We start from the raw sequence: 27,763 nt of genomic DNA on the forward strand, positions 1-27,763 counted from the left end.
TGATGGTGATGGTGATGGTGATGGTGATGGTGATGGTGATGGTGATGGTGGTGATGGTGATGGTGATGATTCTATTCTTTTATTAATTTATTTTAATTTATCAGCATTCACTTCCATAAGCTTTTGAGTTTTAAATTTTCTCCCCCTCCCTCCCCAAGATGGCATACAATCTGATATAGGCTATACATATGCATTCCCAGTAAACATATTTTCACATTAGTGATGTTGTAAGGAAGAATTAGAACCAATAGGAGGAACTGTCAGAAAGAGGAAACAAAAAACAACAGAAGAAAAAAATGGCAAATAGTCTGCTTCCATCTGCTTTCAGACTCCATAGTTCTTTTTCTGGATGTGGATAGCATTTTCCATCATGAGACTTGGAGATGTCTTAGATCCTTGCATTGCTGAGAAGGGCTAAGTTTGTCAAAGTTAGTCATCACACAACGTGGCTGTTACTGTGTACAGTGTTCTCCTGGTTCTGCTCATTTCACTCAGCATCAGTCTATACAAGTCTTTCCAGGTTTTTCTGAAGTCCTCCTGCTCATCATTTCTTAGAGCACAATAGTATTCCATTACACTCATATCCCACAGCTTGTTCAGCCATTCCCCAGCTGATGGGCATCCCCTCAATTTCCAATTCTTTGCTACCACAAAAAGAGCAGCTTTAAATATTTTTGTACATGTAGGTCCTTTTCCCATTTGTATGATCTCTTTGGGATACAGCCCTAGAAGCGCTATTGCTGGGTCAAAGGGGATGCACATTTTTATAGCCCTTTGGGCATAGTTCCAAATTGCTCTCCAGAATAGTTGGATCATTTCACAACTCTACCAACAATGCATTAGTGTTCCAATTTTCCCACATCTTCTCCGATTATTATTATTTTTTTAATCTCCCATTGACTGCAGGCTCTCAGGGGGTTAGTGTTAGAAGGCTGGATGACTGAGACTGAGTGAGGCTCTGATGCATGGGCTTTATGAGTTTCCCAGACTCAGCCAGGGACCAGTGAGCCTTAACACTGCTGGTATACAGCCTCCTAGTCTACTTGGCATATTTTCTTCCCCTCCCTTCCCTCCCCTCCCCAACCCCATACTTTCCCCAGCCTGGCCTTTCTGGGCCCTTGTGAACAGTGCCTTAGTCTCGGAGAGACTCGGCTAGAATTGGCCAGAAATGAGAGTTGGTCCCTCCCTCCATGACCCCACCTCTGTCTCCACCCTTGATGCCTACCTGGGGCACAGGGCCCAGGAGGGGCCAAGGCTGGGTCGGTGGCTGATGTGTTTGAGGGCTCTGAAGGGACATCCCTTGGCCTTGGTGAACCTGTACTCGAAAAAATAGGCTAACTGGATTTCACTATGATGGTTTCCTTTGGAAGCCTATGCATTTTATTTTACATATGTAGATAATTTTTTCTCAGAGGGGGCTCATCAGCTTCCCCCAACTGCCACAGGGACACAGGACGCAGAAAAGATGCCCTCTTGCCTTAGAGCCCATCTGTTCCAACCCTCTCCTTGTTTGTACACGAGGTGACTGAGGCCCAGAGAAGGAAGGCTCCTTGCCTAGGGTCCCCCAGCCAGGCAGTGGCAGACCCAGCATTTGCCCCCAGGTCTGTCCCCTGCCTCTCAATGCTGAGCTTTAGCTAATTCACAGCTGGAGGTGGTGTTGCATCTTCAGTCCTGTTGGTCTCTTGGGCTTTGTAGTTCCCAGGATTTTGAACAGTGCCAGGAGGCGCCTCTGTCGGATGGACTTTCCTGCTCATCCAAGGATTCTGAACTCCCTGGAGCTTTGGGGGATGGGATACTGTGGGAAGTCTCTTTGCTCTCTTGAGGCATCTGGAGGAATGTGTGAACAGGGTGCTCTTCCAGCCTTGGAATCCTGAAGACTTGGGTTCAAATCTCACTGCTCTTGGAGCCCACAGGCTCCCTGCCTGTGAAGGGGGGGATCGTCATCACCTGCGGGGCTTACCTGAGAGCTTCTGAGAGAGCAGCTAGTGCTTCTATAGACTTCAAAGTCCTGTCTAAATGTCAGGTATTACTGTTATAATAGGTGTGCACGGGAGCTTTAGGCAAAGCTGGTGAGCGATGACACATGATTGCAAAATCCCTCGATTAGGAGGTGGGGATTTGCTTAGAAAGGAGGTTCTCCAGGCTGGGTGGGTAGTTTTGTGGACTGAGGTTCAGCTTGGAGTCAGAGCTGGGGTTCTGGTCCTGGCTCCGGCTGGTTGAGAGCTGTGTGTCTCCTGGCGGAGTCCCAGACTCTGCTCATCTGTAAAATGTCCAGGAAGGGGAAGGGGGTCGTTGTGGATTGAGGGCTGGGCTTGCAGTCAGGATGGGTCTGGGTTCCGATCCCATCAACTGACTCTAACTGTGTGATTTAGCCTCTTTGATCCCTGTTCCCTCATGTGTAAAGTGATACCTGTGCTGACCAAAGCAGAAGGTGCTTGTGAGGCATGGATAAAGGAACATGTGGAAAACGTTTTGCAAATTTGAAAATGCTGTAGAAATGCCCGTTATTATTATTATCCACAATAATAGTAATAAAGAGTCATAAAAGTGCAATCTGAAGTCAGAAGGGACCTGGATTCGAATCTTGGCCCTGCTACTTAGGACTGTTATGACTCTGGGCCTGGGGATTTTTTCCTTTGCAAAGTGACCTCTGAGGACCCTGCCGTGTCTTGAGCTGTGAGCCTGTGATTCTTCCCATTCGTCCGTACCACTGTCTCCCTAACACTGACTGCAGGCTCCTGGGGCTGGGTGTTTAGAAGGCAGGCTGGTTGAGACTGGCTGGACTGTGTGAACTGGAGGGAGGCTCCCTCTCCTTCGGGATTCTCCTTAGGTTCCTCTGAGGTTGGCGTCCCAGGTGATGCTCACTTTTGTCGGAATCCCTTGGATGTGTTTTGGGTTGGGGTGGTATTTATCGTGGATGCATGCGTGTGAGGACATAGATGGAAACAGAGGTGTCCCCTCCATCCCTTTACTGGTGCCAGATTGGAATGAGACTTGGCCTTCAGCCTCAGCCCTGCTGCCCCTTTTCCTTGGCAGTCATCGGGTGGTTGGTTGGTTGGCGGCCTTGGGCCTCGATGCCCAGAGGTTGAGCCAGCTGCCTTTTGGGCTTACAGGAGCCTGGTGGAATGTGGTGGACTTAAGCAAGCTGAGGGCCAGAGAGCAGAGGCCCCCCTCAGGAGGGATCGGCCCTGCCCTGCCTTGCGCAGCTCAGCCCCGAGGACCTTTGTGTGGACTTCTGGGCCCTTCTTGGGTAATCTGACCCTGGCAGTGTCTTTCAGCATCAGGGCCTGCCTGGTTCCTTCCTTATGTAACAGGGGTCCATGCAGTGGCGGGCAGCTCCTTTGTAGTCACACCTGATTGGTGGAGGGAGTGGTGTAGGGACGAGGGGATTCGAGTAACTACCTGTGCTCCAGGGTGCTCATTCCCTCCCACGCCTGCCTCCCCTGGGAAGGGGCTGGCTCAGGCCAGATTGAAGGCCCTTCCCAGACCATTGAATTTAGCCTTTTTTTTTTTTTTTTTTTAAATCTTTCATCCATGCTTTTGCTTGTTTACTTCTACCCCCTCCCTGTGTTGGACCTGCCTTTATAACAGAGTCACTGTGAACCACAGGGAAGGACTTACTGTGACAATGTACGCAACTTCTGGGTCCTGTGGGCCCTCGCCTCTCTACCCAGCAGAGCAGGCGAGTGGCGTCTTCCCCCCCCATTAAGTGCCTGCTGTGCGCCGGGCACCTCTTTAGGCCGAGGGTACAAAAAAGAGGTGAGAGTCAGTTTGTGGCCCCAGGAACTCAGTCTGACATGTGAGCATGTATGTACAGACAAGCTCTAGACGGGAGCCAGTCAGCGGGGGAAGGCGGGAAAACTGAGGGGTGCTGGGAATGGCTTTGGGTGGATGAGGGGTTCTGGCTGAGACTGGGAGGGAGCCAGGAGGCGGAGATGAGGAGGGAGGGCATTCCAGGCAGGGGGCACAGCCAGGGAAAATGCCCAGAGTCAGGAGATAGAGGGCTTTGGGTGACGAATGGCATGGAGGCTGGTGCCGTTAGATGGAAGATGTCTCGGGCGGGGAGTGTAAGGTGGGGTGAAGGTGGTGCTTTGAGGAATGAGCTTTTCAGGCTGTAGTGCATTCCAGAAAGGGGCCCTGTCCTTCGCAGTCTGAAATCCCTTCTGAAGAAAGGCGGTTTTGCTTTTTAGATTCCTTATGGGCACGCAGAGAGGAGAGGCCAACCAGACCACCCCCACGGAATGGAGGCCTTCTTCCTTCCTCTTCCTGGGGAGCCAGTGTGGCTGTAGGGCAGGAGCGTTCTTCAGGTCTGGCTTCCGCTAACAATGATGGTAATAGTTCTTCACATTTTGATCTTCACAACAGTCCTAGAAGGCAGGTAGCGTTATTATCCCATTTGTGAAATGAAGAAATTGAGGACAGACAGTGGTTAAATGACCTCCCTTCATCACACAGTAAGTATCTGAGACTAGATTTGAACTCGGGTCTTCCTGACCCCATGTCCAGTGCTCTACCAGCTATACCACCAACTGCCCCAAGCACACTGGTCTTTTAAGTCAGAAGGCCAGGGTGTGAAACCCAACTTTTGCAGTGGATAGAGTCCTGCATCTGGACCTGGAGTCAGGAAGTCCTGAATTCAAACCTGGCTTCAGATACTTAGTAGCTGTGTGACCCTGGACAAGTCACTTAACCTCTCTCTACACTCAATATCCACTCTGCTACCAGAGGCTTCCCATAGGACCCTCACTGATAACTTCTCCAGCCTTATTTTGTATTACTTCTCACCTTTATACAATGTATTTTCTAATTGAGTATTAGCTTTTTAATGATTAGATTTGTCTGACAGTGGAATGAATTTTCTCGGGAACTAGCGAGCTCTGTCCTTGCAGGATATGAATGTGCAGGCTGGGTGACTTGGTTGGAGATGTTGTGAAAGTGATGTATTCTCCAGGAGTGTTGATCAGTCTCGTCCTCTTCTTTGTGATCACATTTGGGGTTTTCTCGGCAGAGATAGTGGATTTTTACAGATGAGGAAACTGTAGCAGACAGGGTGAAGAACTTGCTCAGGGTCACATAGCTAGTAAGTATCTGAGGTGAGATTTGAACTCAGGTCTTCCTGACTCCAGGCCCAGTGCTCCATCTACTGAGCCACCCAGCTGCCCTTCTTCAGGATGGGCTACCTGAGACCAGGGGTTTTTAATCTATGGATTCACAGATGGATTTCAGATAGTTTGTGAACATAGACAGGGAAAAAATACATCTTTATTTTCCTAACTTCTGGTTGCCTTTGCAATACTGTGTATTTTATTTTAAAAACATGATTCTGAGGAGAGGTCCCTAGGCTTCACCAGACTGACTGCTCAGGGGACCAGAACACAAAAAAAAAGTGAAAGAAATTCTGCTCCCACTGACCTCCAAGGCTCCCTCCATTGGAAGGTCTCTGAACTCGTGGCAAATGTATTTGTGTTGGTGATGCTGGCTTGCATCGTGGGACTGTATTTTTGGCACCTGGCAACACTGACAGGCATTTCTGAGGGCTGGCCATGGGCCGCTGTGGGGCCTGGCGGAATGATATCATGATGGTTTCACCATCTTCTCTGACTGACTCCAGACCTCCAGGGTCCACTCTTAGTTTTCATTGGCAGTATGGATGGTTCTGTGAAGTTCCAAATACGCAAATGCTACCTTGCTGTGGCTTTGAGCTCTTGCTGTATCCCCGCCCCCCGGCCTGTGGGGCGAGGAGAAGCAGAGCTAGGAAAGCCTTGATGCGCTAGCAATGACATCACGCTGACCTCGCCCTGACTGTGTCATTTGTGCAAACAGATTGCCCTGGACCAAGGATTTCCTCCTGTGTTTAAGTGGGTGGCTGGGGCGGGGGTGGGAGGAAGGGAAGATGATTTGTAGTTCTGTTTGTGTGTGTGAAGGACCGGCTCCGGGCAGGGATGCTGTCCCCTGCCAGAGCGTCCTTGTTCAAAGATAGCGGGAAGGCTGCCTTGTGGTTTCCTGAGTGTTATCCACCGACCTCCAGTTCAGGTCAAGAAACTGCATGACCAGCAAGACTTGGAGGTCTCTGATGGGGGGAGAGCCTTTGTAGGAGAGGCTTGTGGGGTCTGGCCGGATTAACAAGTCCACCCAATTGGTGGTAGCAGTTGGGGATGATGGCTCTACCCATTTCTCTTCCTATTCATAAATTAAGGAAATTGGGACTAAAAACTAGTGTTTTTTTAATAACTCTTGAGCAAAGCCCTTCGATCTTTGGGACCAGACTGTGACGTAGTTGTCTGTGGTGCAGGGGTAGAATGTCTGACTAGGAGTCAGGAAGAGCCATGTTCAAATCCTGGCCCAGACATTGATTTACTAGCTTTGTGACTGATTCTGTGCTGCAGTTTCTTCATTTGTCAAGTGGACGTCATGACAGCATCTTACCTCACGTGGCTGCGTGGAGAATCAGATGAGAGAACAGATGGAAAGCCCTCACTCAGGAAACCCTGAAGGTGATATGAAAGCGATGACCATCTCTTATTCAGATGAAGAAATCGAGGCTCAGAGAGGTCACAGGAACGTAGATCCGGAGCTGGCCACTGAGTCCAACCCCCTCATCGGACAGTTGGAGAAACAGGCTCAGAGAGGAGAGGAAGAGGCTTGCCCAGGTGTGGGCTTCTTTCCCCAAGCAGATCCCGGCTCCTCTGGGACCTAGTGGGTAGCCTCTAAAAGATGAAAATGGATCGCCCTCTGGCCAACACGGTGAAGAGAGGCAGAGCTTTGAATGACAGATGCAATGTGGCTCGTCTTGCTTATAGAGCTTTGGCCAGTCTGGGGTCACTGCCCAGTCCTAGAGAACGTTTATTAGCACTGAGTGTGTGTGTGTGTGTGTGTGTGTGTGTGTGTGTGTGTGTGTGTGTGTGTGTGTGTGTATACATATGCTTATGTATGTAGGTGTATATACTATATACATGTATAAAAATATACACACTTAAGTATTGTAATATATTATAGTCATAACATTTATTGTTGTTATTATTGTTATATAAATTAAAGGGAGGCATTTTGGAAAAAATATACACACTTATGTATTGTCATATATTATAGTCATCATTATAACATTTATTGTTGTTATTGTTACTATTGTTTTATAAATTAAAGGGAGGCATTATGGAAAAAGAGCCAGCCGTGGAGTTCCAGAGAAAACCTGGCTGCATTTCCTGCCTCTGCTATCCGCTGCCTGTGTGAACTGTCTCCATGCCAGGAGACCCTTAACTGGCAGAGGAAGTTTCTTCATCTGGGAATTCCCTTAACTGATGATATCATAGGACCAACCCCCTTTCCTTATCTGAATTAGAATATCTTTGGAGGATGTGTGTGTGTGTGTGTGTGTTTTGTTGATGAGAAATTTATCGCCCCTGAGATAACTCATCGGGACTTGCAAAGGCAGGACTGGAATCTTTGGCCTTTGGGTCTGCTGCTGAGTGAAGGATGGAGAAGCCTAGGACTTGAGGAAGAGGGACCTCTGAGGCCATCCCCATACCTTGTGGGTGCTGTTATCTCCAGGCTTTTTTTTTTGGACTCGATCTGTGATTTCATTGAGATGATAGTGATGATGATAATAATAATGGCCAACATTTATATAGTGCTTTAAGGTTTGCAAAATTCTTTACATATATTCTCATTCAGTCATCAAAATAGCCTTGTGAAATAGGTGCTATTATTGCCAACTTAGTGGTGAGGAAACTGAGGGGGAGAGGCTAATGACTTGCCCAGGATCACACAGCTGGCAAGTGTCTGAGGCAAGATTTGAACTTTGGTCTGACTCTGGGTCCAGTGCTTTATCTGTTATTCATCTGCCTCAACAGTAGGAAACCCCCTTTACCAATGTGGGTTGATACCTCCCAACTCTTAGCAAGCTGCCTGGGGCCTGGAACTGCAAATGACTTGACCAGAGTCTCTCAGACAGTTTGTTATGATCACAGACTTAGCAGTGGTGGGGACCTCAGAAGCTAGTCTTAATCTCGGTCCACCCCCCACCCCCCATTTTACAGGGAAGTTAAGTGACTTGCCTAAGTTGTGTTGGAAGTGGGAGTTGAATTCAGGTCTTCCTGACCCTGTCATGTTGTCTTTCCTCCACATCTTAGAGGTGGGGAAGCTTCATTTCAGGATAGCCTGTAGATTCTCCTCCAGTCAGACGGCTAGCGAATGTCCAGTGAGATTGGATCCCAGGTCTGCCCGATGCCAAGTCCTGACCTCTGGCCAATCCTCCAGACTGCCTTCTGGCTCCCGGCCCAGTCTTCCTAGAGTCTCCCAGCAGGCTGGGGGCCCCTGGAATATCTGATGGATCGCTCCTCTCCCCAGAGTTGGACGGGCCCCCTGAGGTCCTCTGGCCCCAACAGAGAAGGAAGCTGAGGGTCAGAGAAAGCAGGGACATGTCCAAGGTGGCAGAGACCATACTAGAACCCAGATCCCCGCCCACCCACTACCACTGGCTGCTAGTTTTGTGAATGTTATCATTGTATTCTGACGGTAAAGTGCCCACTCCAGGCCTAAGACACATCTACCCCAGTGAAGCCGCATTGGGAGCAGAGGGTTTCAGGGAATCTTGGGAGAACTTCATACCACTGGCTACTATTGAACAGAACCGGCTGGAGAAGAAGGGCCAGGCTTCTTTTTGTCTGACATTCAAGGCTTTCTGTGATCTGAGATTGGAGCTGCCTCTGCCCTTTGGCCCTCTTCTCTGATTGGTGAGTCCCTGGCCCCTGGAGGAAGGGGAGAAGAAAAGAAAGGAGAAAGGGGAGAGAGGAAGGGAGAAAAGGAGAAAGAGGGAAGGAAGGAAGAAGGGAAGGAGGGAGGAAGGGAAGAAAGAAAGAAAACTGGACATCCATGCTGACTTCACTCCTAGCTGTCCATCTCACCCTCCAGCTTTTTCTCCTTCTCCTCCTTCTCCCCTCCTCCTGCTCCCCCACCCCCGCCCCAGGCAGCTTTCCCTCGGTGAGGGTCTAATTCCCTGCCCACCCCTCACATCCCAGTTTCCTTTTGTTTGTTATTAAGCCTCTTGAGAGCAAGGACTGTCTCTTTGACTTATATTTGTTTCTCAGTGCTTAGCTCAGTAGTGGCACACAGTATGTGCTTAATAAATGCACCCTTTGTCTCTCTTCTCCTTTCCCCCTCCTTCTCTCTCTGTCTGTTCTTGCCAAGCCAGGTTTCACACGCTCCTCCGTCATATATCTCCACGCCCTTTGTTTCCTGCCGTCCAGGCCTTGGGTCATGCTGTTCATGAGGCCTGGAAATGTCCCTCCCTTCTAGCACCAAGTTCCCACCTGTCTCCTCAGGGCTCAGACCAGATGCAGGGTGGCATAGTGGAGAGTCATCTGGACTTGGATTGTGATAAGACTGGTTTCTTCTCCCGGCCTCAGTTTCCTCATCTGAAATATGGGTCATAATCCCTGTCTGGACAGAACTCTCCTCGGCTGGGAGGGTGTTTCATTCAGTGTAAAAAACGTCTAGGTTTGTAGATCCAGAGCTGGAAGCGGCCTCCCTCTGAGGCCCTGGAAGAATCGGTGACTTCAGTCCAAGGTCACCCGGGTGGTAGATATCAGAGGCAGGATTGGAACCCAGTCCTCTGACCCCAGAGTCACTGTAACTTCCACCTCCTAAGAATGATATTCTTCCAGTCCACTGTTACACATTACAGTATTGAGCTAGCAGATTCCTTCATTCATTCAATAAACATTAAGTACCTACTATGTGCCAGCACTGGGGATACAAAAAAGAGGCAAGGAGCCCTCAAGGAGCTTACAGTCTGATGGAGGAGACCACATGGATACCAAGCAGGCTTTATGCAGGATAAATGGGAAATAATTAACAGAGGGAAGGCCCTGGAATTCAGAGGGCTTGGGGAAGGAGAAGGCTTCTTCCAGGGGGTGGGGGTTTTGCTGGGACTTACAGGGAGCCGGGAAGGTCAGTGGTCAGAGGGGAGGAGGCCTGGAGGATATCTTGGCTTTGCCTTGGAGTCGGGTCTCCCTTGGCTGGAAGCTTGGAGCAGTCCTGTTTCTTGAAGGTGGAGTCTTCCTTCAAATGGGCCAGGCTAAAAGATATTTAGATGGGAAGGTATTTCTAGGATTTTCTTTGTTTGGGCGAAACGCATTGGACTGTGTCTTTTTTTCTGAAGTGAGTTTAGGCTGGAAGGGGTAGTTTTCATTCATCCATTCATCCATCCATTCATTCATTCATTCGTTCATTCATTCATTCTCTTCCCCTTTATCCCTTTCTCTCCGCCTTTGTCTTTTCTTCTTTCTTTTTCTCTTGCTTTCTCCCCCTTTTTCCCTTTCTCTTTGCCTCTCTTCTCCCAGTCAGTTTCCTATCCCACCGTGAAATTTGCTTTCTGCCGGGAATGGCCTCATTAGAGCTAACAAAGGCAGGATTTGTAACTGAGCCCCAGGGGATGATGTCAGGAATGATGGTGCCCATCTCTCCCCCTTCTCTCCAGCCTCACCTTGCATGCCTGGTCTAGCCAGACATGGCCCCCATCACTGCCAGCGCTGGGTGGTGAGGCTTTTTCAGTGTAGCTGGCTCTTCTTTCTCTTAAACTACAGGAAAAATCCTGGGTCATGGGCCAGTCATGTAAGCACTGGCAAGAAGCAGTCGGCTAGGGGGAGCCCTTCTTCCCCAGGCTTGGGGCCATGGACTTCCCTTGCCGGGGCAGGAGAACCTTATGGTCTGATTAAGGAAGCTGGGAGGCTCTTCTTGTAGAAAGGTGACTTACCAGCTGTCCCCTCCCCCATCTGGCACCCACACACACGCCTTGGTTGACAGCTGGCAGAGAAAGCTGACCTTCTGCTTGGGACTCAGAAAAGCAGATCTCTGCCTTGTTTGGGTTTCATTCACATGGGCAGGGGTCCTGGGGGAAGAGCTAGATAGTGTCTTGTGATGGAAAGAGCAGGCCTTTGGGCCAGTGAATGCTCTGGGCCTCACAGACCCCCCCGCCCCAGGCTAGTCAGGAGACTTCCTCTCAAAGCTGGTCTTGGCTGAGGGCAGAGGAGGAGGCAGAAGACACAAGGCTGTCTATTTGCACAGCAGCTTCAGGCATCTGGGAAATCCAGAGAAATGCGACAGGGCTTGTCCTGCCCTCAGAGAGCTTCTAAGCCCATTCCTTTTCAGCTGGGGCCAAATGAAATGATTAACATGGGCCCCCTTTCCAACTCGGAAAACAGTAAGGACTGGAAGGTATTTTAAGTGGACCTTATCTCCCCAAATAGACCAGACTAGTTCTTCTTAGATACCTAGGACAGTAATCTGGATGTAGTAGGGACGCAGTAACTCATTGTTAAACTTGAACTATTTGAGAAGTAGGAAAAAAGCAAGGAAGAAGTTCGGAGACGCTTACTAGCTGTGTGACCCTGGGCAAGTCACTTCTGTTTGCCTCAGTTTCCCCATCTGTAAAAATGGGGATAACAGTAGCCCCCACCTCCCAGAGTTGTGAGGATCAAATGAGAATGATTGTAAAATGCTTATTAGCATAGTGCCTGGTACACAGTAGACACTGTATGAATGTTAGCCATCATCATCATCATCACCATCATCATCTTCATCATCACCATCATTATCACCATCCTCATCATCTTCATCATCACTATCACTGTCATCATCACCATCACCGTCATCATCATCACCATCATCACCATCATCATCACCATCACCATCACCATCACCATTATTATTATTTCTCCACAGCCAAATTGGATTCTGCTGTTGGGATTTAGTAACTTTTCACCAGTCTCTTTGTTTAGTCTGGGGTTGAGAGTGACCTTGAGAGAGGCCTGAGGCCTCCTGGGACCCCAAGACTTCAAGATTAGGTGGTACACTGGAATGTCACAGGGCTTGGGGAGGAGGCTGCAGCCAGGGCAAGCCTTGGTTCACCCGGGAGGCACCATATTAGGAAGAAGGTGAGTCTCAGAGGAGAGTGACCAGGCAGGAGGGGTGAGAGGGGACTGGAGACCCTGTCAGAAAATGGGTCCATTACAGGAGCTGGGGATATAGGGAGCCTAAAGCTTCCCAGCATCGGGGCAAAGGGTCTTCACGTGGAAAAAGAATTCTACTTAGTTTGCTTGACCTGGGCTGTGGAACCAGGAGCAGTGCCAGGAGGATGCAAAGAGGTGGCTTTTTGACTTAGTGGAAGAGAACCATCTTGATAGGTTGAGGCATTTAAAAGTAAAATGGGCTGTCTCAGCAGGTAGTGAGCTCCCCATCCCTGGAGGTCCCCAGCAGAGGCTGGATGAGCACTTCTCCATTAAAGAAGATTATCTTTGAGATTACTCTGAGATTTTGGAGTTCTTCAGCCTTTACTCTCTGCCTAGTGTTTTGTGGGTGCTGTTTGGAGACTCAGTCCGGCTTAATGGAAAGGGCAGTGAACTCTGGGGATCAGTACGACCTAGGTTCACATCACAGCTCTTGGCTGTGTAATAACCTGTGTGAACCTGGGTGGCTCCTTTCAAACCCCTGTGGGGCACAGTCTGCTCATCTGGAGGGAGAGAGTAGGTCCGGGACCTATGATTTGGAACTCCCAGGTGACGAAACCTCCTTTGCCAGGACAGACCGGCACCTCCTCTACAGCTTAGAGACTACCAGAGAGTTAGTTGGCCACTGAGAGGTGTCCCCCAACCAAGCCATGTCAGAGTCGGGCCTTGAGGCCAGCTCTTTCCACGAGGCCTCTTCTTTCTTGTCTGTAAAGTGGAGATAATGATATTTCTGCCTCCCAGGATGCTTTGGGAGAACATGCTTTGGAAGCCTCTGGCGGCCTTCACGTGACTGACCTGGGCGTGGCTCTGGGAGGTCTGCCCAAGTCGAGGCACGCTGCCTCTCGGTGGTAGAAATGAAACCTGTAATTATGATTTTTCCTTAGGGTATCGGGGGATGCCATAAGTGCCTCTTCTGGGACAGGCTCCAGGGTACAAAGGTAACAGGAGGGTTGATTGTGGAGATTCTTGGGGAGCCATTTTTCTTTGTATGACCTTGAGGGGGGTGGGAAGCTCTTTGAGTATCGCTGCTATAGCTTTGGTATGAACGTCACCTCTGGGATGTGGCCCCCCCTCCAATTTTGATCCAGCCCGTAGTCGATGCTTAATGGATGGTTAATCCTCTTGTCCCTGCCCTATATACCCGCTAGTGGGAAGTGAGTTAGGGGGAGAGGCACTCAACGTGCTGGACCTCTTTCTCCAGAGCTCTGTTGTATGAATGCCAGTGGGACAAGTGGTCAATCCAGCTCTTGCCCCATGATAACAGTGATGCTAACTGGCATGTATATGTGGCACTTGAAGGTTTGCAAAGCATTTTACAAATACCTCCTTTGATCTTCACAACCAGCTCTGGAGGTCAGCACTGTGGTTCCCATTTTACAGACGAGGAAACTGAGGCAGACGGCAGTCAAGTTACTTGCCCAGCGTCACCCAGCTAGGAAGTGACTGAGACAGGATTTGACTCAGGTCTTCCTGTCTCCAGGCCCAGCACTCTGTATACTATGGTGCCCTACACTATAGCTACCGTAGACATGCCCCCATACCAGATCCCCCTTGGCCTTTCTACTGAGTTGAACAGTCCCATCCACCAAGGTTTGCCCAATCCTTGTATTTCACATGTGTCTAAGAGAATAGGAGAACCAGCAGTTAAATTTATTTTTTTTCCCACTTAATAATATTTTATTTTTCCCAATTACATGTAAAGATAGTTTTCAACGTTCACTTTTATACGATTTTGAGTTCCACGTTTTTTTCTCCCTCCCCCCCTCCCTTCCCCAAGATGGCAAGCAATCGGACGTAGGTTTTACACGTACAATCACATTAAACACCTTTCCACATTCGTCTTGTAGCAGTTGCATTTAACTCAGTTCGTCAGACAAGGAGCATTTATGTCTCCTGTGTGCAGATCACTGTTTGAGGTGCTGGGGGCATAAAGAATTGGAAACAGGTCAGTACATTTTATTGAGGGACACAGTGTTCCTACGGCCTCTTCTCCGGAGCCAGAAGAAGGGACCTCTGGCCCAAATGAGACACCGACACGTAGAGTTCTTTGCAAACCTTCAGATGCTGCTGTTGAATCGTCACTCTTAGACTTCACATTTAGTGAGCCACCTACTCTGTGTCTGGCATGTGGAAGGTGAAACGCAGCCAAGGAAGCCCCCTCCCATCGGGGCTTCCCACGAGCAGAAAGATTGTGGTTCTTGGGAGCCTCTTGATGACCTCGGATAGTCGCTTCCCTTCTTTCAGCCTCACAGACAAGGGGGAGGGATTTGACTAGATGAGGTTCCTAAAAGTATCTCTCCAGGGTCACTTACCCCCATTTTGTTCTCTTTCCCTCCCCGCGCAGACTAGAATGCAGAGCCTGCATCCAGATCCCAAAGCCCGCTACACAAGCGTATATGGCGCCCTCAAGCAAATCATCCGGACTGAAGGCTTCTGGAGACCCTTACGGGGCATCAACGTGATGGTGATGGGGGCGGGGCCAGCCCACGCCATGTATTTTGCCTGCTACGAAAACATGAAAAGGACTTTAAATGAGGTTCTCCACCGCAGAGGAAACAGCCATCTGGCCAATGGTATTTTGAAAGCGTTTGTCTGGAGTTAGACTGCTCTGTTCTATTCTACAACAGACCCTCCCCTCTCTGCTTCCTTGGGGCTTTCCCCCTTGGGTGACCCAGCGAGCTAACACACCCAGTCTTCAGTCTGATTGCTTGTGAATAACGAACTGTAGACCTGTCCATATCTATCTATATATCTATGGATGAGTAGATCTATAGATAGATATAGAAATATTCAATTTTTCTGAACTTTGGGGAACTTGACAACCAAGGGGTGTGCTCGGTTTTTTGCATTTTTTTTTTTTTGACCTTTGCTTTAACACTCAGACTCTTTTCATAGACCTTTATTGATCAGACCTTAAATAGAAACCAAACATGTGAATTCGGGCTACGAGAAGCGCTCTCTGAACAGCCTCTCTCAGACTATGTTAAAAAAAAAAAAAGACCTTTGGCGCTGCAGCAGCATCGGCGAGAAAATCAGGCTTTAAGAGATCTTGCAAGAAGTGTTACTGACTGACCGGAGGCGTATTCTCCAGAGCAGACCACCATGTGTCAGGATCTAAGCTCCTGGGAGGGTGCCCCCTCCCACCCCTGCGGCTCGTCTGAGTCACAGCTTTCTGGGAGCAAGGGATGGAATAGTTTACTTTTGAAGGAGAAGGGGGGTGGAGACAGGGTTTTTTGAGTTCTTATGTACAGCTCTTCCGTAACGTTCCACGTGGGCTTGAGACGGGAGGGTGAGTTAGGAGAGGAGGGGGGGTGCACACGTGTGGGTTTGGGGTTTTGTTTTTGTTTGTGGGTGGTGGTGTTGAGGGATGATGGAGGCCCGGTTTACTGGGAGCCACCTCTGGGCTTCCGAGCTTAGCTGGGGAGATGTGAACTGCTTTCATCGGCCCTCCTTTCTCTGATGCGACCTGTAGCAGCTTTCTTCTGCCCTGCTTTCTCTGCCCCTTCGGCCAGCAGACCTTGGTAATCCACGTCCTAAGTGTGTTCTGTAGAAATGCGTTGAGAACATTCACTGAGATGTTATGACCACCTAGGAATTGTCTCGATTTAGGTCTTTGGTGATCTCAGTCCTGAGACAGGCCCCACTGGGAGCATAGTGAGGTTTGAAGACGTTGCGTACCCTGGAGACGTCCTCTCTGGCCTCTCCTGGTGCTGACTATCCAGGCCGGCCGGAGGATGGCTTTCATTCCTCAGCTCCTCTCCCAGTCTTCAGTGGTAACGTCAGTTACTTGGCAACGTCGTCACTGAATAAGAAAGCTCAGAGCTCCCGGGTAGGACTCCTGGACCAGTGCTCATGGTTCTTGAGGTTTGGCTGGGGACCAGCCTGTGGAGAAGCTCACAGTAAGCTCACATTTATCTTGGACATCTGCAGAGTCCCTTTCCTTCCATTACCCACCTGGCCTATCCCCATTCTAATTCTTAAATCCTAAGCCTCCTTGGACCTTAAAGGTCATATCTGGTCCAGTCTCTGCACTTTCCAGCTGGGGAAACTGAGGCCCAGAGAAATGAAGTCACTTGCTCCAAGGATTTGAACCCAGGTTCTCTGATGCCTAACCCAGCCAGCTTTTCTGCTGCCTTCTGTTTGCACTGTCCTTCAAGACCCCCCTTCTTTCATTTCCCTCTGTCTTGCCTTACCCCCCTCCCTTGGGTGGGCTCCATCCAGGCTAGAACCGAGGAATTGAATAGAATTATTGAATGGGGCAAATTGAATTATGAAGGAGAGGGCAGTGAGAGTGAGGAAAACCCACCAAAGGTGAGGGGGAGAGGCTGCTGAGGGTGGTCTCTGTGGGCTCTCTGGCCTCAGCTCCTCCCCAGAGATGTTTTGAGAGAGCTGGAATTTGCTGAGCTCTGTGCCCTTCCCCCACCGCCGCACCCCTTCACAAACCTCCCCCTCCCATTCTTACCCTTGCTTTTGGGGCCTTTGGGATTAAAAAGCAGTTAGTCACCTGATGGTAAGTGGTTTGGCCAGGCCTCGAGAGGCTTGGTTCAACGTCCCCAGGGATTGTGCCCTAGTGAGTGGTCTGCTTTGGGAGGCTAACTGTCTGGAGTTTGTTTTGCAGGGATAGCGGGGAGTTTGGCCACCCTGCTCCACGATGCTGTAATGAATCCAGCCGAAGGTAACGTGTCCCTGCCCTGGGGAAGGGGGAGACTGGAGCAGGTCCCGACAGTGTGGGAGGGAGCAGTAACAGCTAACCCAGGGGAATAGTTAGGAAGACCTAGTGCCTTGTTTCTAAAGATCAAGAGAACCCCCAAAGTTTATTTTATTTTATCACTGAGCTCCTTAAGTAAATAAGGTGGTTAATTATTGAGGCAGGTAGGTGGTGCAGTAGGTAGAGTGCCGGGCCTAGAGTCAGGAAGACCTGAGTTCAAATCTCCAAATCTGACCTCAGACACTTACTATGTGTGACCTTGGGCAAGTCATTTAACTCTCTTTGCTTCAGTTTCCTCATCTGTACCATAGGGATACAATACCATCTACCTCACTGAGTGGTTGTGAAGATCAAATGATAAAAGTATTTGTGAAACACTTAGCCCAAATGTCCATAAGTGATTCTATATAAATGCATATTCCCTTTCCTTTTCTTATTTAAATGTGATTCATAAGATGTTCTTAGATCTGTGATTCTGAGAAAGGGACCAAAGGGACTTTGTTTCGGAAGAGGTCAAGTTCTTCCAAGGGTACCTGGGTTCAGGCCTTAATGACCTGAGCTGATGACAGGTTGTGAAATGGAAAGGACCTGAGTTCTCATGCAGACTTTGGACTGTGTGACCCTGGGCAAGTCACAACTTCTAGGCAACTCCCAAACATGGGTTCTTAATCTGGGGCCCAGGAGCTGGTTTTTAGAAACATTTTGATAACTACGTTTCAATATGATTGGTTTTCTTCACAATCTTAAGTATTTTACTTTATGTACTTAAAAAACATCCTGAGAAGAGAAGAGGTCTGTAGGCTTCACCGGACTGCCACAGGGGTCCATATTGAGAAACGAGGTTAAGAGCGCTTTGTCTGAGGCTTTAAAGTTGCAGAAAAGCTGCCAACATGCATTGATGAAGGGCATTTCTTCATAAAAGATTGCTGTTATCAGTGAAATCACAGGCCCGGTTTCTATCCCTATCCCCTTAGTGATGGTACCGGGCATAATGAGTTATAGGATCATAGGAATCCTGGAAAGGACCTTAGAGGTCACCAAATCCAGCCTTCCCATTTTGTGGATGACAAAACTGAGGCCTTGACAGGTTAAGTCACTTGATCAGTCACACAAGGAGGCTGTGTGTGTAGGGGACTGTGTTGGGAATTAAATATGGGTCTTCTGACTCCAAATTCATTGTTCCTTCCATGGTAGGGCCTGTTTCTCTGAATTTAAAACATCAGTAACTGATCATATAGTCCAACCGCCTTATTTTATAGGTTGGAAAACTGAGACCCGAGTTGGGGGAGCAGTCACACAAATGGTAAATGGCCACAGTGGGAATCCAGACCCAGGCCTGCAGACTCTTTGCGCCTTGCTGACCCCAGAATAGCTTCAGGCAAAGAAGAAGATCATGGGCTTCTTTTGTATCCAGGCCATTGAGCTCGGAGGGAATACCTCCTGAAGCTGTTGAAGGCTAAAGGCCCTCTTGGTCCTCCAGGACTGGCCAGCCCACTGCTCTCCAGCAATCAAAGAAAGTATAGGACATAAACCGTGAGGAAAGTCCTTCCCTTTGTTAGCCTTGAAGTTTATCGGTATTTCAGGGGAATAAAAGGGTCGATTTTAGTTGACTTTCCTCCTACCGTCTAGGTTGAGACACCCCGGAAGAGCTGATTGTTCTTATTTGTAAAGTAAAAGCTAGAATGATGAGTAAGGACTTGGCAGAGTGGAATATGAGGAAGAAATAGGCCACTGCTTCCGGTTTCATAAACATCAGCTATCTGAATCAGTGCAATGGTCTCGAAGAGCTTACAAAACTTCCTGAGTCCTCCTGAGACTGTAATTTCACACCAGACAAGGCAGCTTTGGGGCCAGGAAAGATTGATTCTAGAAACATCATAATCCGTTTGCATAAAATTTCAGAAAGAAAAGATCAAAGATCAAAACTTGTTACACCTCATAGGAGCTAGAACGGAGCTCAGACTCACTTATTTTATAAAGAAGGAAACTGAGGCCCATGGAGGTACAGGGAGGGATTTGCAAAAAGTCATGTGGCTACGTAGGATTTGAAGCCATACTCTCTGACTGTAAATCCAGCACTGTGCCTCGCCACCTCACCCAGCCCAGGGACCTCACTGTTTCTTAAGGAACTCCTAACCCCATTGCCTAATTTTACTTTGGGATTTTTGCCGCCTGCCTAGGCATTTGTATCTGGGCTGCTAAATGAATGTTTGATCTCCATAAACTTGAGACTTGTGGTCTTTCCTCTGTCTCTTGTCTTTAGAATTAAATTCCTATTCAGAGTTCACGATTAAACTCCCATTCAGAGTTTAAACATGGTCTCTTTTTTACATATTTAATGGCCAGCCTGAAGGAAACTGGAATTAATTAATTAGTCTTTGCTTGCTTTCTACTAGTGGAACCAACGATTGAAGAGTTGTCTCATGGGAGAGGGATTAGCCTTGTTCTGGTTGGGCCAAGGGTGAGGTGGGTGTGGGGAGTGAGGGGCCCAGAGCTAAGAGCAGTGGATGGAAGTTTCCAAGGAAGACTTCAGTTCTGTATGAGGAAGTTTGTCCTTACATCATTTGAGCGATTCAGTTCAGCGTTGATTATGATTATCAAGGAAGGCACTGTGGTAGGTTATGGGGATATAGAGACCAAACAAGAATGGTCCTTGCCCTTACGGAGCTGATGTTCTAATGGAGCTAACCCAAAAGAGGGATGGGCTGGCATGGGAGCTAGTGAGTTTCCCAGCCTTAGGGATCTTTAAGCGAAGAATAGCTGACCTCGTATTAGACAGTCAACAACAATTCATCAGACTTGTATTACGAGCCTACCGGGGTCTGTGCAAGTCTTTGAAGGCAAAAGTGGAGCAATCCTTCCCTTCAGGGAGCTTACATTCTGCTGGATTGTAGAGAGGATTCTTGAGTATGGGCCTCAGTTTCCTCAGCTGTAGAATTAGGAGGGTTGGACCAGATGACCCCTAAGGTCCCTTCTGGTTTTAGATCTGTGATCCTCGATGGCCTCTGAGATCCTGTGCGTGACCTTTCATTAATTCCCCAAGCCGACTTCCTCTTAAGAATTTATTTAGTTGAACCCGGGCCCGAGAGGATTCTGATAGACCATTGAAAAGCACACAGATGTCATTTAGTCCATCAGTAACCATTTATTAAGCATCTACTGTGTGTTGGGCACTGTTGTAGTTGATGAAGATACAATTACAAAGAATAAAACAATGCCTATTTTGAAGGAAAAACAGCCTAGGTTGGGAAATTTGGAGTGAGGCTGGGGAAGGTCATTTCAAGTCTGGGTGGTCATGATAACAAGAATTCTCATTTCTGTCGTGTTTTCAAGTGTGCAGAGTGCTAAAGCAGCTTTGGGAGTGGGGGTCCTCACGGCCCCCTCTCCCTCCTCACGGCTGTTGGGGTGGGAGGCCTAGGGAGCTGGTCAGGGAGTTTGAAGCAGAGTGATTGGGCCATGTTATATGAGACTTTAATTAAGGCAATGAAGACAACTTGGGGATAGGTAAGGCAGGGCTTCTTCACCTGGGGTCTGGGGACTTGAATGGGGAAAGGCTTAGGTTTTTATTTTGGTTAACCTTTGGTTTTCCTTTGTGATTTGTGTTGTTTGATCATGAAACATGATTCTGGGAAGGGGCCCAAGGGCTTCGCCGCCAGCCCCAAGGGTCCAGGACACCTGGGTTTGGACTCTCTGAGTCCATGGGGCAGACCCAGCCTGGGCTGCCCCGATGCACCGCTCATGGGTCCCCAAGACTGAGGCTGCTGAAGCTCTGTGACAGCGTCTGTGTCCTTTGGGTCTAACTTGCCTGTTTTTCTTTATGACTTGCCTTCTCCTGCATCTCCATCATGGGGTGGCAAACATCTCCACCTGGATCACCTGGACCATCGGCGCCCTCTCCTGGCAGTGGTGAAGCAGCGCATGCAGATGTACAACTCCCCTCATCATTCGGCGCTACGATGTATCCGGGATGTGTGGCGGACCGAGGGGGTGGGCGCCTTCTACCGGAGCTACACCACCCAGCTCACCATGAACATTCCCTTCCAGTCCATTCACTTCATTACCTATGAGTTCCTTCAGGAGCAGATCAACCCTCATCGGGGTTACAACCCCCAGTCCCACATTCTCGCTGGAGGGCTGGCGGGAGCCATCGCAGCGGCTGCCACTACCCCCCTGGATGTCTGTAAGACCCTCCTTAACACTCAGGAAAACATGGCTCTCTCCTTGGCCAATGTCAGCGGACATCTCTCTGGCATGGCCAATGCCTTTCGGACAGTGTACCAGCTCAATGGTATTTCTGGGTACTTTAAAGGTATGCAGGCACGGATAATCTACCAGATGCCATCCACAGCCATCTCCTGGTCAGTCTATGAGTTTTTCAAGTACTTCCTTACAAAGCACCAGATCGAGACTAGAACTCCATACTAAAGGATCAGACTGTGGGGAGCAATTCCAGCATCTTATTTAAAAAAGAAAGGATTCCCCCTCTCATTTCCATCCCTCTTTCCCCCATGCCCCCGAAACCAAGTTTTACAAGCTTCGGGTTTCCGGAAGTACCAGTGTGATTCTTGCAGGGTATGTGCCACTGACCAGCTGGCCTCCCTGTTTCCAGCCTTGAAAGAGGGGTTGGATCTAAAATGGCGGCACTGATAGCTGGGGAAAGATTTTAGCGGAAGAAAGATGAATGCCTTCCTCCTCCCCCTTCCTGTCTTTTCTCTCCCCTGCCAGAAGAATGAATGTGACTTTTCTTCTTCCCTAGAAATCCTAAATCGCACAGAATAGGGTTGGGGAAATGGGGGGGTCTGGGATAGGTGGGAAGTTTGCACCTCAGAGACTTAAGATGTTAAAGACAGATTAAATATGATATGTATATACAAGTTCCATTACGCAATATAAAAATAGATGGATAATGTTTATCCTTTATTTTTCTATGTAGAAGTTGAATTTGTGTGTGTGTGTGTGTATGTGTGTGAGAGTGTGCAAATAGTATTACAGTTGAGATTTTAAAGCGCTTTTTTTAAAAAATGAAACCAAAGGCTCAATTTCTCCCATCATGATATATAATTAAGCACCAAAGCATCTTTACCCAACCTCCAGGGGTAGCCTGAAAGCCCAGGGGTTAGTCACCCTCCCTGCTCCTCTCCCCACCCCCACCCCCCATGGAAGTTTCACTTGAGTGTATGTACTAAATGTTGAGTTTATACTTTTGAGTTGTTTTTTTTTTATGGGGAAAAAGGTACATTTAAAAAAAAATCTGTAACCAAGAGAAAAAAATGACTACTTTGTCATTTCTTCTCTTTACACACATGGGATGTTAGATCTGGAAGGGATACTAGAGGCCATTTGAGCTGACTCCCTGCTTATACACATGAGGAAACTGAGGCTTGGCAGGGGTGAGGTTACTTAAGTCATTCTCACCAGACTGTGACTTCCTTTAGTCCAGGATGAATATCCTCTATTTCTAAGTCCCTGGAGAGCAAGTGCTCCTTTCTCCTGGATTCTGGTGGACATTGAGTCTTGGGTCCTTTGAGGCCCGTGGCCAAGTCAGCCCCTGCCAACATCTTGAGATGGAAGATTTGAAAGGGCATTGGTTGTGTTTGTGTGTAGGGTTTTGGTCTCTGTGTGTGAGTATGTGTGTGTGTGTGTGTGTGTGTGTTCTGAAGTTCCATAAAAGGCATGTTTCTCACCAGGGCACTCCAAGATCCTTTTCTGAGGACTCTTCTCTTCCTCAGTGGCTAAGGTGGATTGTTTCTAGGACAGATGTATATGTAGCTGGCATAGATGGACAGAGCAGCATGTCTGCTGAGGTTGTTTTTCTCTCCCCCAATCCTGCATTTTCAGACCATTTTTCCTGTGGCATTACTTAGGGTCTTGCTCGTTCTGCCTAGCTTGGAGGAGGGATGGGGGTGAGGGAGGAAGTACCTTGCTAAAGCTCATCTTTGCTTTTCCACGACCCGAAGGAGGTGCCAAAAGAAAGTGTGTGTGTGTGTGTGTGTGTGTGTGTGTGTGTGGTGGGGGGGTGGGGATGGGGGCAGGAGCAGGGGGTGTTTGGCTTCATCAGTGGTAAGGAAGAGTCCAAGTTGCAGAGAGGGCCAAGACGCTTGGGATGGTTTTTATTGGGTATTTTTCTGTTAATGACTCAGGCCCTTGTAAGTTTTTTAGTGTGTCCTGAGTGAGTCTCCTAAAAAAAATACAAACCCGTGTTTCCCAGCCCATTGCTAGCTGCCAGCCCCAAGGTCAGAGAAAAGACTCATTTAATTAGCTGCATTCTTCTCCTTGCCCAAGTGCCTGTCTCCAAGTCTCAGCCAATGGGCATTTCTTCTGGCAGAGGCTCTGAGAGGGCCCCAGAGACAGCCAACAGCTATTTGTCCTGGGCCCAAGTACCCTCCTTGAGTGTTCTGACCTGGGAATAGGCACTGGGTGGGGGGTGGGAGGTGTTGATTTCTAGGGAAAAGTTGATTTCATCCCTTTGAGATAGTGCCACGGTCTTGGGGACACACAGGGAAGTGTGGGTGGGTCCCAAGCAAGGGGTGGAAATCTTTGCTTGGTGATCCCCAAAGGTTTTTCCTCTGAATCCAAACCTTTAGAAAGTCTATCTGGACTTCATTCATGAAGATGGGAGTGCCAAGTTGAGGTCCCTCAGAGAGAAGCATGGCCTTGTTGTCAGGATCTAGACAACCGGAGCCTCGTCAGAGTTCAGGGGGCCTGGGGACAGCAGACAGGGCAGGGACAGGGTCCAGATCGTACCTCCGCCATGTTGGGGGTTTGGGAAGGGGGAAGTGGGCAGTGGAAAGGTTGAACCTGCTGAAGCTAGAGCCAGGTTAATTTATTTTCTAAAGTAGTGTCTCATCCTTCTTCTCTTCCCCCTTGGCCCCCAATCATTTCCTCTTCCTCCTTAAACTTTCGTTTCAAATGGTATTTAGAAACTGGAATGCCCGCTTGTCTAGGTGAGGCTTTCTTTAGGGAAGGGGCCTGCTGATCTCTTTTTAAGACTTTCCAGGCCTGGGCTTGCCCCAATTCTGCTTGATTCCACAGGCTACTAAGTGCCTACTGTGTGCTGGGATTCCAAGGCAAAAATGAAATCATGCCACACCTCGGGGCTCTGTGTCAACCACTTGGCCTTGAAGAGCACATGATGCTCCAGGCTCATCCTTGGACAAGTTTCTCGTGTGTTCTGTGCCTTGATGTCTGGATGGATGACTTCTGCTATGTAGGAACTGTAAGACAAAGGTACCACCATCAATTGTAATGGATAAGATAAACCTTCAGAACTTGATTCTTCTCTCCCCATTACCGCAACTCCGCCTTAATTGCTGGGTAAATTTGCCTGGTTTCCTGATCTTCTCTCTGTCCTTTTTATTGAACCATACCAGAAGCTACATGGGTCCAGCTTTCGCTGTTGGAGGCTGCCTCTCCCAATGCACCTGTACTGCCTGGGACCATTGTATTTGACAGGGGTGGGGGGAGTGTGTCTTGTGTTTTGTTTGACCTGTGAAATCCAAATGTGTTTGCTGCTTCGTATCTGCAAGAACACAGTGTATTTTTTTTAAAGGGAACAAAAGAGTTGTTTTAAAAAGTTTTAAAGGTTGTGATGGCTGCCTGTAGTTTGTATCAAACCCTATTTCTCCCTCTTTTCTGATTGTTAACCAGCTGTTTGAAGAAGGAATGGGGCAGGTTGGGGGGCGGGGAAAGGAGTGTGCCTTGGTGTGTGAGGTCTTAGTTTCCCAATATGCTGCTACAGTTGTACCACTGGAGCTGGAGGAAAAAAATAAAGTATTGACCCATCTGTCTCTTGTGTGCCATGTGGTGGGGGTGGCGTGGGAAGGGCGGAGGGAGTGGGGCTGAGGAAGGAGCTGAAAGGATGATGAGAAGGGGCAAGTTAGAGATGGGATTTTCCAAGGGACGCTGCTGAGGCTAGAGAGGTACATTGTACCGTAGTTGTAGAGCTGGGAGAGACCACTGATGCCATCCAGCCTGACCCTCTCATCTTACAAAGAAGGAAATCAGCCCAGATAAGTGATCGCAGCTCAGATTTACAGCTGGAAGGGACCTTAGGAACCAGCTAATCCAACTCTTACAGAGAAGGAAACTGAGTCCACGTTGGTTAAGGGCACCCAAGTAGCACGTATTGGAGCCCAGGTTCTCTGACATGAGGTGGAATGCTCTTCACTCTACCATATATCTCCCATAATGAGACATTTAGAGATTATCTAGTCCTAACACCAATTTTACAGAAAAAGAAACTGAGGCTGAGAGAAGGGATGGTGGCATAGCACAGTATTGGATTTAGAGTCAGGCAGGCAAGTTGCAGCATCTGCTTCAGTTGCCTTATATTTCAGAGTGGGGATAATAGCATCTACTTGGAAGGGTTGTGAGGGTCAGAAGAGATGTGTAAAGTGCTTGGCAAACTGAAATGCTGTGTCAGTGCTAGCTGCTAGCATTGTACGCTCATTGGGGTTTGGAAGGGACCTCAGTGGCCGTCTGGTTTGACCGCTGGAGAAACAGGGCCGAGGAAGGGAAGGCTCCCAGAATCAGGGCTGGATGGGACCTTGAAGGTAATCTTGTCTGGCCTCTCACTGTAGAGGAGAAAGCAGACCTGGAGATTATGGGACATTTAAGGTCACATAAGTAGGGGCAGAGGCAGGATCTGGACCCCAAATCCCCTCCCAAGTTGGTGCTCAGATGCACTCTTCCACACTGCTGCTTCAGAGGCATGGAGATACCTTCAACTGGGACTGCAACTTTCTCTTTTTACAGACAGAAATGAAGGTCCGGTCTCATTGATCTCAAACTGGAAGGGCCTCAGAGATGACCGAGTCTCAGTCTTCTTCTAGACTGAGGAAGCTGAGGCCCAGGAGAGGGTCACTGGGTCCTGGATTTAAGGCTGGAAGGGACTGGGGTCATCTAGTCTAACTGTCATTGACTGGGGGAGTCGGTACTGGAGCTGAGATACACAGCTGGGGCCCTGCCGGCCACCAAGGCTGCCAGTCTGCCCAGGCCTGGCTCTTCAAGAGCTGGAGAAAGCAGAATGACCAGAAGAAGGCAATCGGGATGGGGAAGAAGACGGCTCATGTGATAGCAGAGCTTGAATGGCCATCCTGGGGGTAGAAGGAGGGAAGGAAGAGAGGGAGAGAAAGAATACGCATTTATTTATTTATTTTGCTTTTTTTTTTTTTGACAAGGCAGTTGGGGTTAAGTGACTTGCCCAAGGTCACACAGTTAGTGTTAGGTGTCTGAGGCTGGATTTGAACTCAGATCCTCCTGACTCCAGGGCCGGTGCTGTATCCACCATGCCACCTAGCTGCCCTGAGAATAAGCATTTATTGAGCACCTACCTATTCTATACCAGGCACTGTATATAATCACCTCATATACATATGTATATAAGTATTTTATATATATATATATAATATATATATAATATATGTAAATATCTACCTATTACATACCAGGCACTGAAACACTTTATTAATATCTCATTTAATCCTCACAATAACCCTGTAGGTACTATTGTCCCCATTTTACAGATGAGAAAACTAAGGCAGACAGGTTGACTGACTCACCCAGGGTCACACAGCTAGGAAGTGGCTGAGGTGTAATTTGAACTCGGGTCTCTGACCTCTGGTCCAGCCCTCCATCTGCTGGGCATTTAGCTGCTTGGACTAGATGGCTTCTCAGGTCTCTTGGAACTCTGAGGCTCTGTGGGCAAACCACCACCTTAGAAAGTGGTGTACAGCTTCCTTTTAAAAATCAGACTATGCCGGGGCCTGGCAGTGCCTTCAAAGGGGACTTTTGTTCAGTGGAATGTGGCATCAGCTGCCTTTCTTCAAAGTGCTTATGGGCACAAAAGACCGGCCAGCCCCATTTCACAGCCCCTTTCTGAGAGGAGGGTTTTGGAGCAGGCAGGATTCTCCACCCTTAAAAAGGTCCAAATGTTCTCAGAAACCTCATAGTTTTAGGGCTGGAGGGACCTTCGAGGTCATCCCACTCCCTTTTACAGAGGAAGACGTTGCGGCCCTGAAAGGGAGCTTACTTGAACTTACACAGCTCATAGATGGCAGATACAAGTGTTACTGGTCTTTTGAGAGGCAGCATGGTTGGGGCGGCTAGGTGTAATGGAGTCAAGACAACCTGGGTTTAATGATAATAATAGCTATGTGCCAGGCACTGTGCTAAGTGCTTTACAGATACTGTCTCATTTGATCCTCACAATGACCCTTAAAGGCAGGTCCTATTATTATCCTTATTTTACATTTGAGGGAATTGAAGCAAACAGGTTAAGTGTTTGAGGTGGGATTTGAACCGAGATTTTTCTAGCTCATGGCCCAGTGCTTTATCCATTGGGTCACCTAGTTGCCTATTTAAGTGTTGACTCTGATGCTTTCTAGCTGTGTGATGCTGGACAAGGCCTTTAACCTCTCTGAGTGTTAGTCTCCTCATCTGTAAAGTAAGGTTAGTAGTACCTGTAGTATCTGTCTCACCAGATTGTCAGGAATCTCATGGAGAGGTTGTAAAGCCCTTTTGGAATCTCAAATACATAGAACCATTATCATTCTGACCTCAGGCCAATGGTTTTCTAATTCTGGTCACTTAAATTATATTAATCAAGATAAAGTAGGGCAGAAGCCCATTTGGGAGGAGGGACAGGGTCTTTCTGGGGCTGATTGGGGAAGGGCAAGACCCCTTTGCCTATTGGCAGATCCACCAAAGACCAACAACCCTGTGCTGAATGAAGTCTAAGACTCGGGCCCTGAGATTGATGGCAGGAGTGGGAAGAAATGCCCATCCAAATCTTAGATACCTACTATGTGCTGGCTGCTTGGAGGACCCCCATGTCTCTAGCTCCAAGATTTTATAATCTAATTAGAAAATTGAATCAATTCTCAAATAATTATGTAAAAACACCAGTGATGAGAACAGTACAACATTCAGGGAAAGGAGAGAATATTTAGAAACATTCAGAATTGGAAGGAACTTTGAGGGTGCCTATTTCAATCTCCTTTTACAGAAGAGGGAAATGGAGGTGTAGAAAGTTATTTGCCTAAGTCCACAT

The 27,763-nt window shown here is 48.3% G+C and overlaps 1 protein-coding gene across 4 annotated transcripts; it reads left to right on the forward strand.

The window, feature by feature from the left end:
• The first annotated feature begins 14,349 nt into the window (after nucleotides 1-14,349).
• On the forward strand, nucleotides 14,350-21,967 carry SLC25A37 (solute carrier family 25 member 37). 4 transcript variants are annotated; one of them, XM_027839927.1, is made up of 3 exons: nucleotides 14,350-14,578; nucleotides 16,624-16,680; nucleotides 20,618-21,967. In XM_027839927.1, exons 1-3 carry the CDS (start codon nucleotides 14,356-14,358, stop codon nucleotides 21,136-21,138), a joined length of 801 nt encoding a protein of 266 aa, XP_027695728.1. In that variant the 5' UTR covers nucleotides 14,350-14,355; the 3' UTR covers nucleotides 21,139-21,967. The 4 variants fall into 4 exon arrangements, with proteins under 4 accessions (XP_027695728.1, XP_027695729.1, XP_027695730.1 ...); XM_027839928.1 differs by having other exon boundaries at nucleotides 14,492-15,294; XM_027839929.1 differs by having other exon boundaries at nucleotides 14,492-15,111.
• The last annotated feature ends 5,796 nt before the right edge of the window (nucleotides 21,968-27,763 follow it).

The sequence above is a fragment of the Vombatus ursinus genome, unplaced genomic scaffold (assembly GCF_900497805.2).
Source record: "Vombatus ursinus unplaced genomic scaffold, bare-nosed wombat genome assembly UNPS02014837.1, whole genome shotgun sequence".
NCBI lineage: Eukaryota > Metazoa > Chordata > Mammalia > Diprotodontia > Vombatidae > Vombatus > Vombatus ursinus.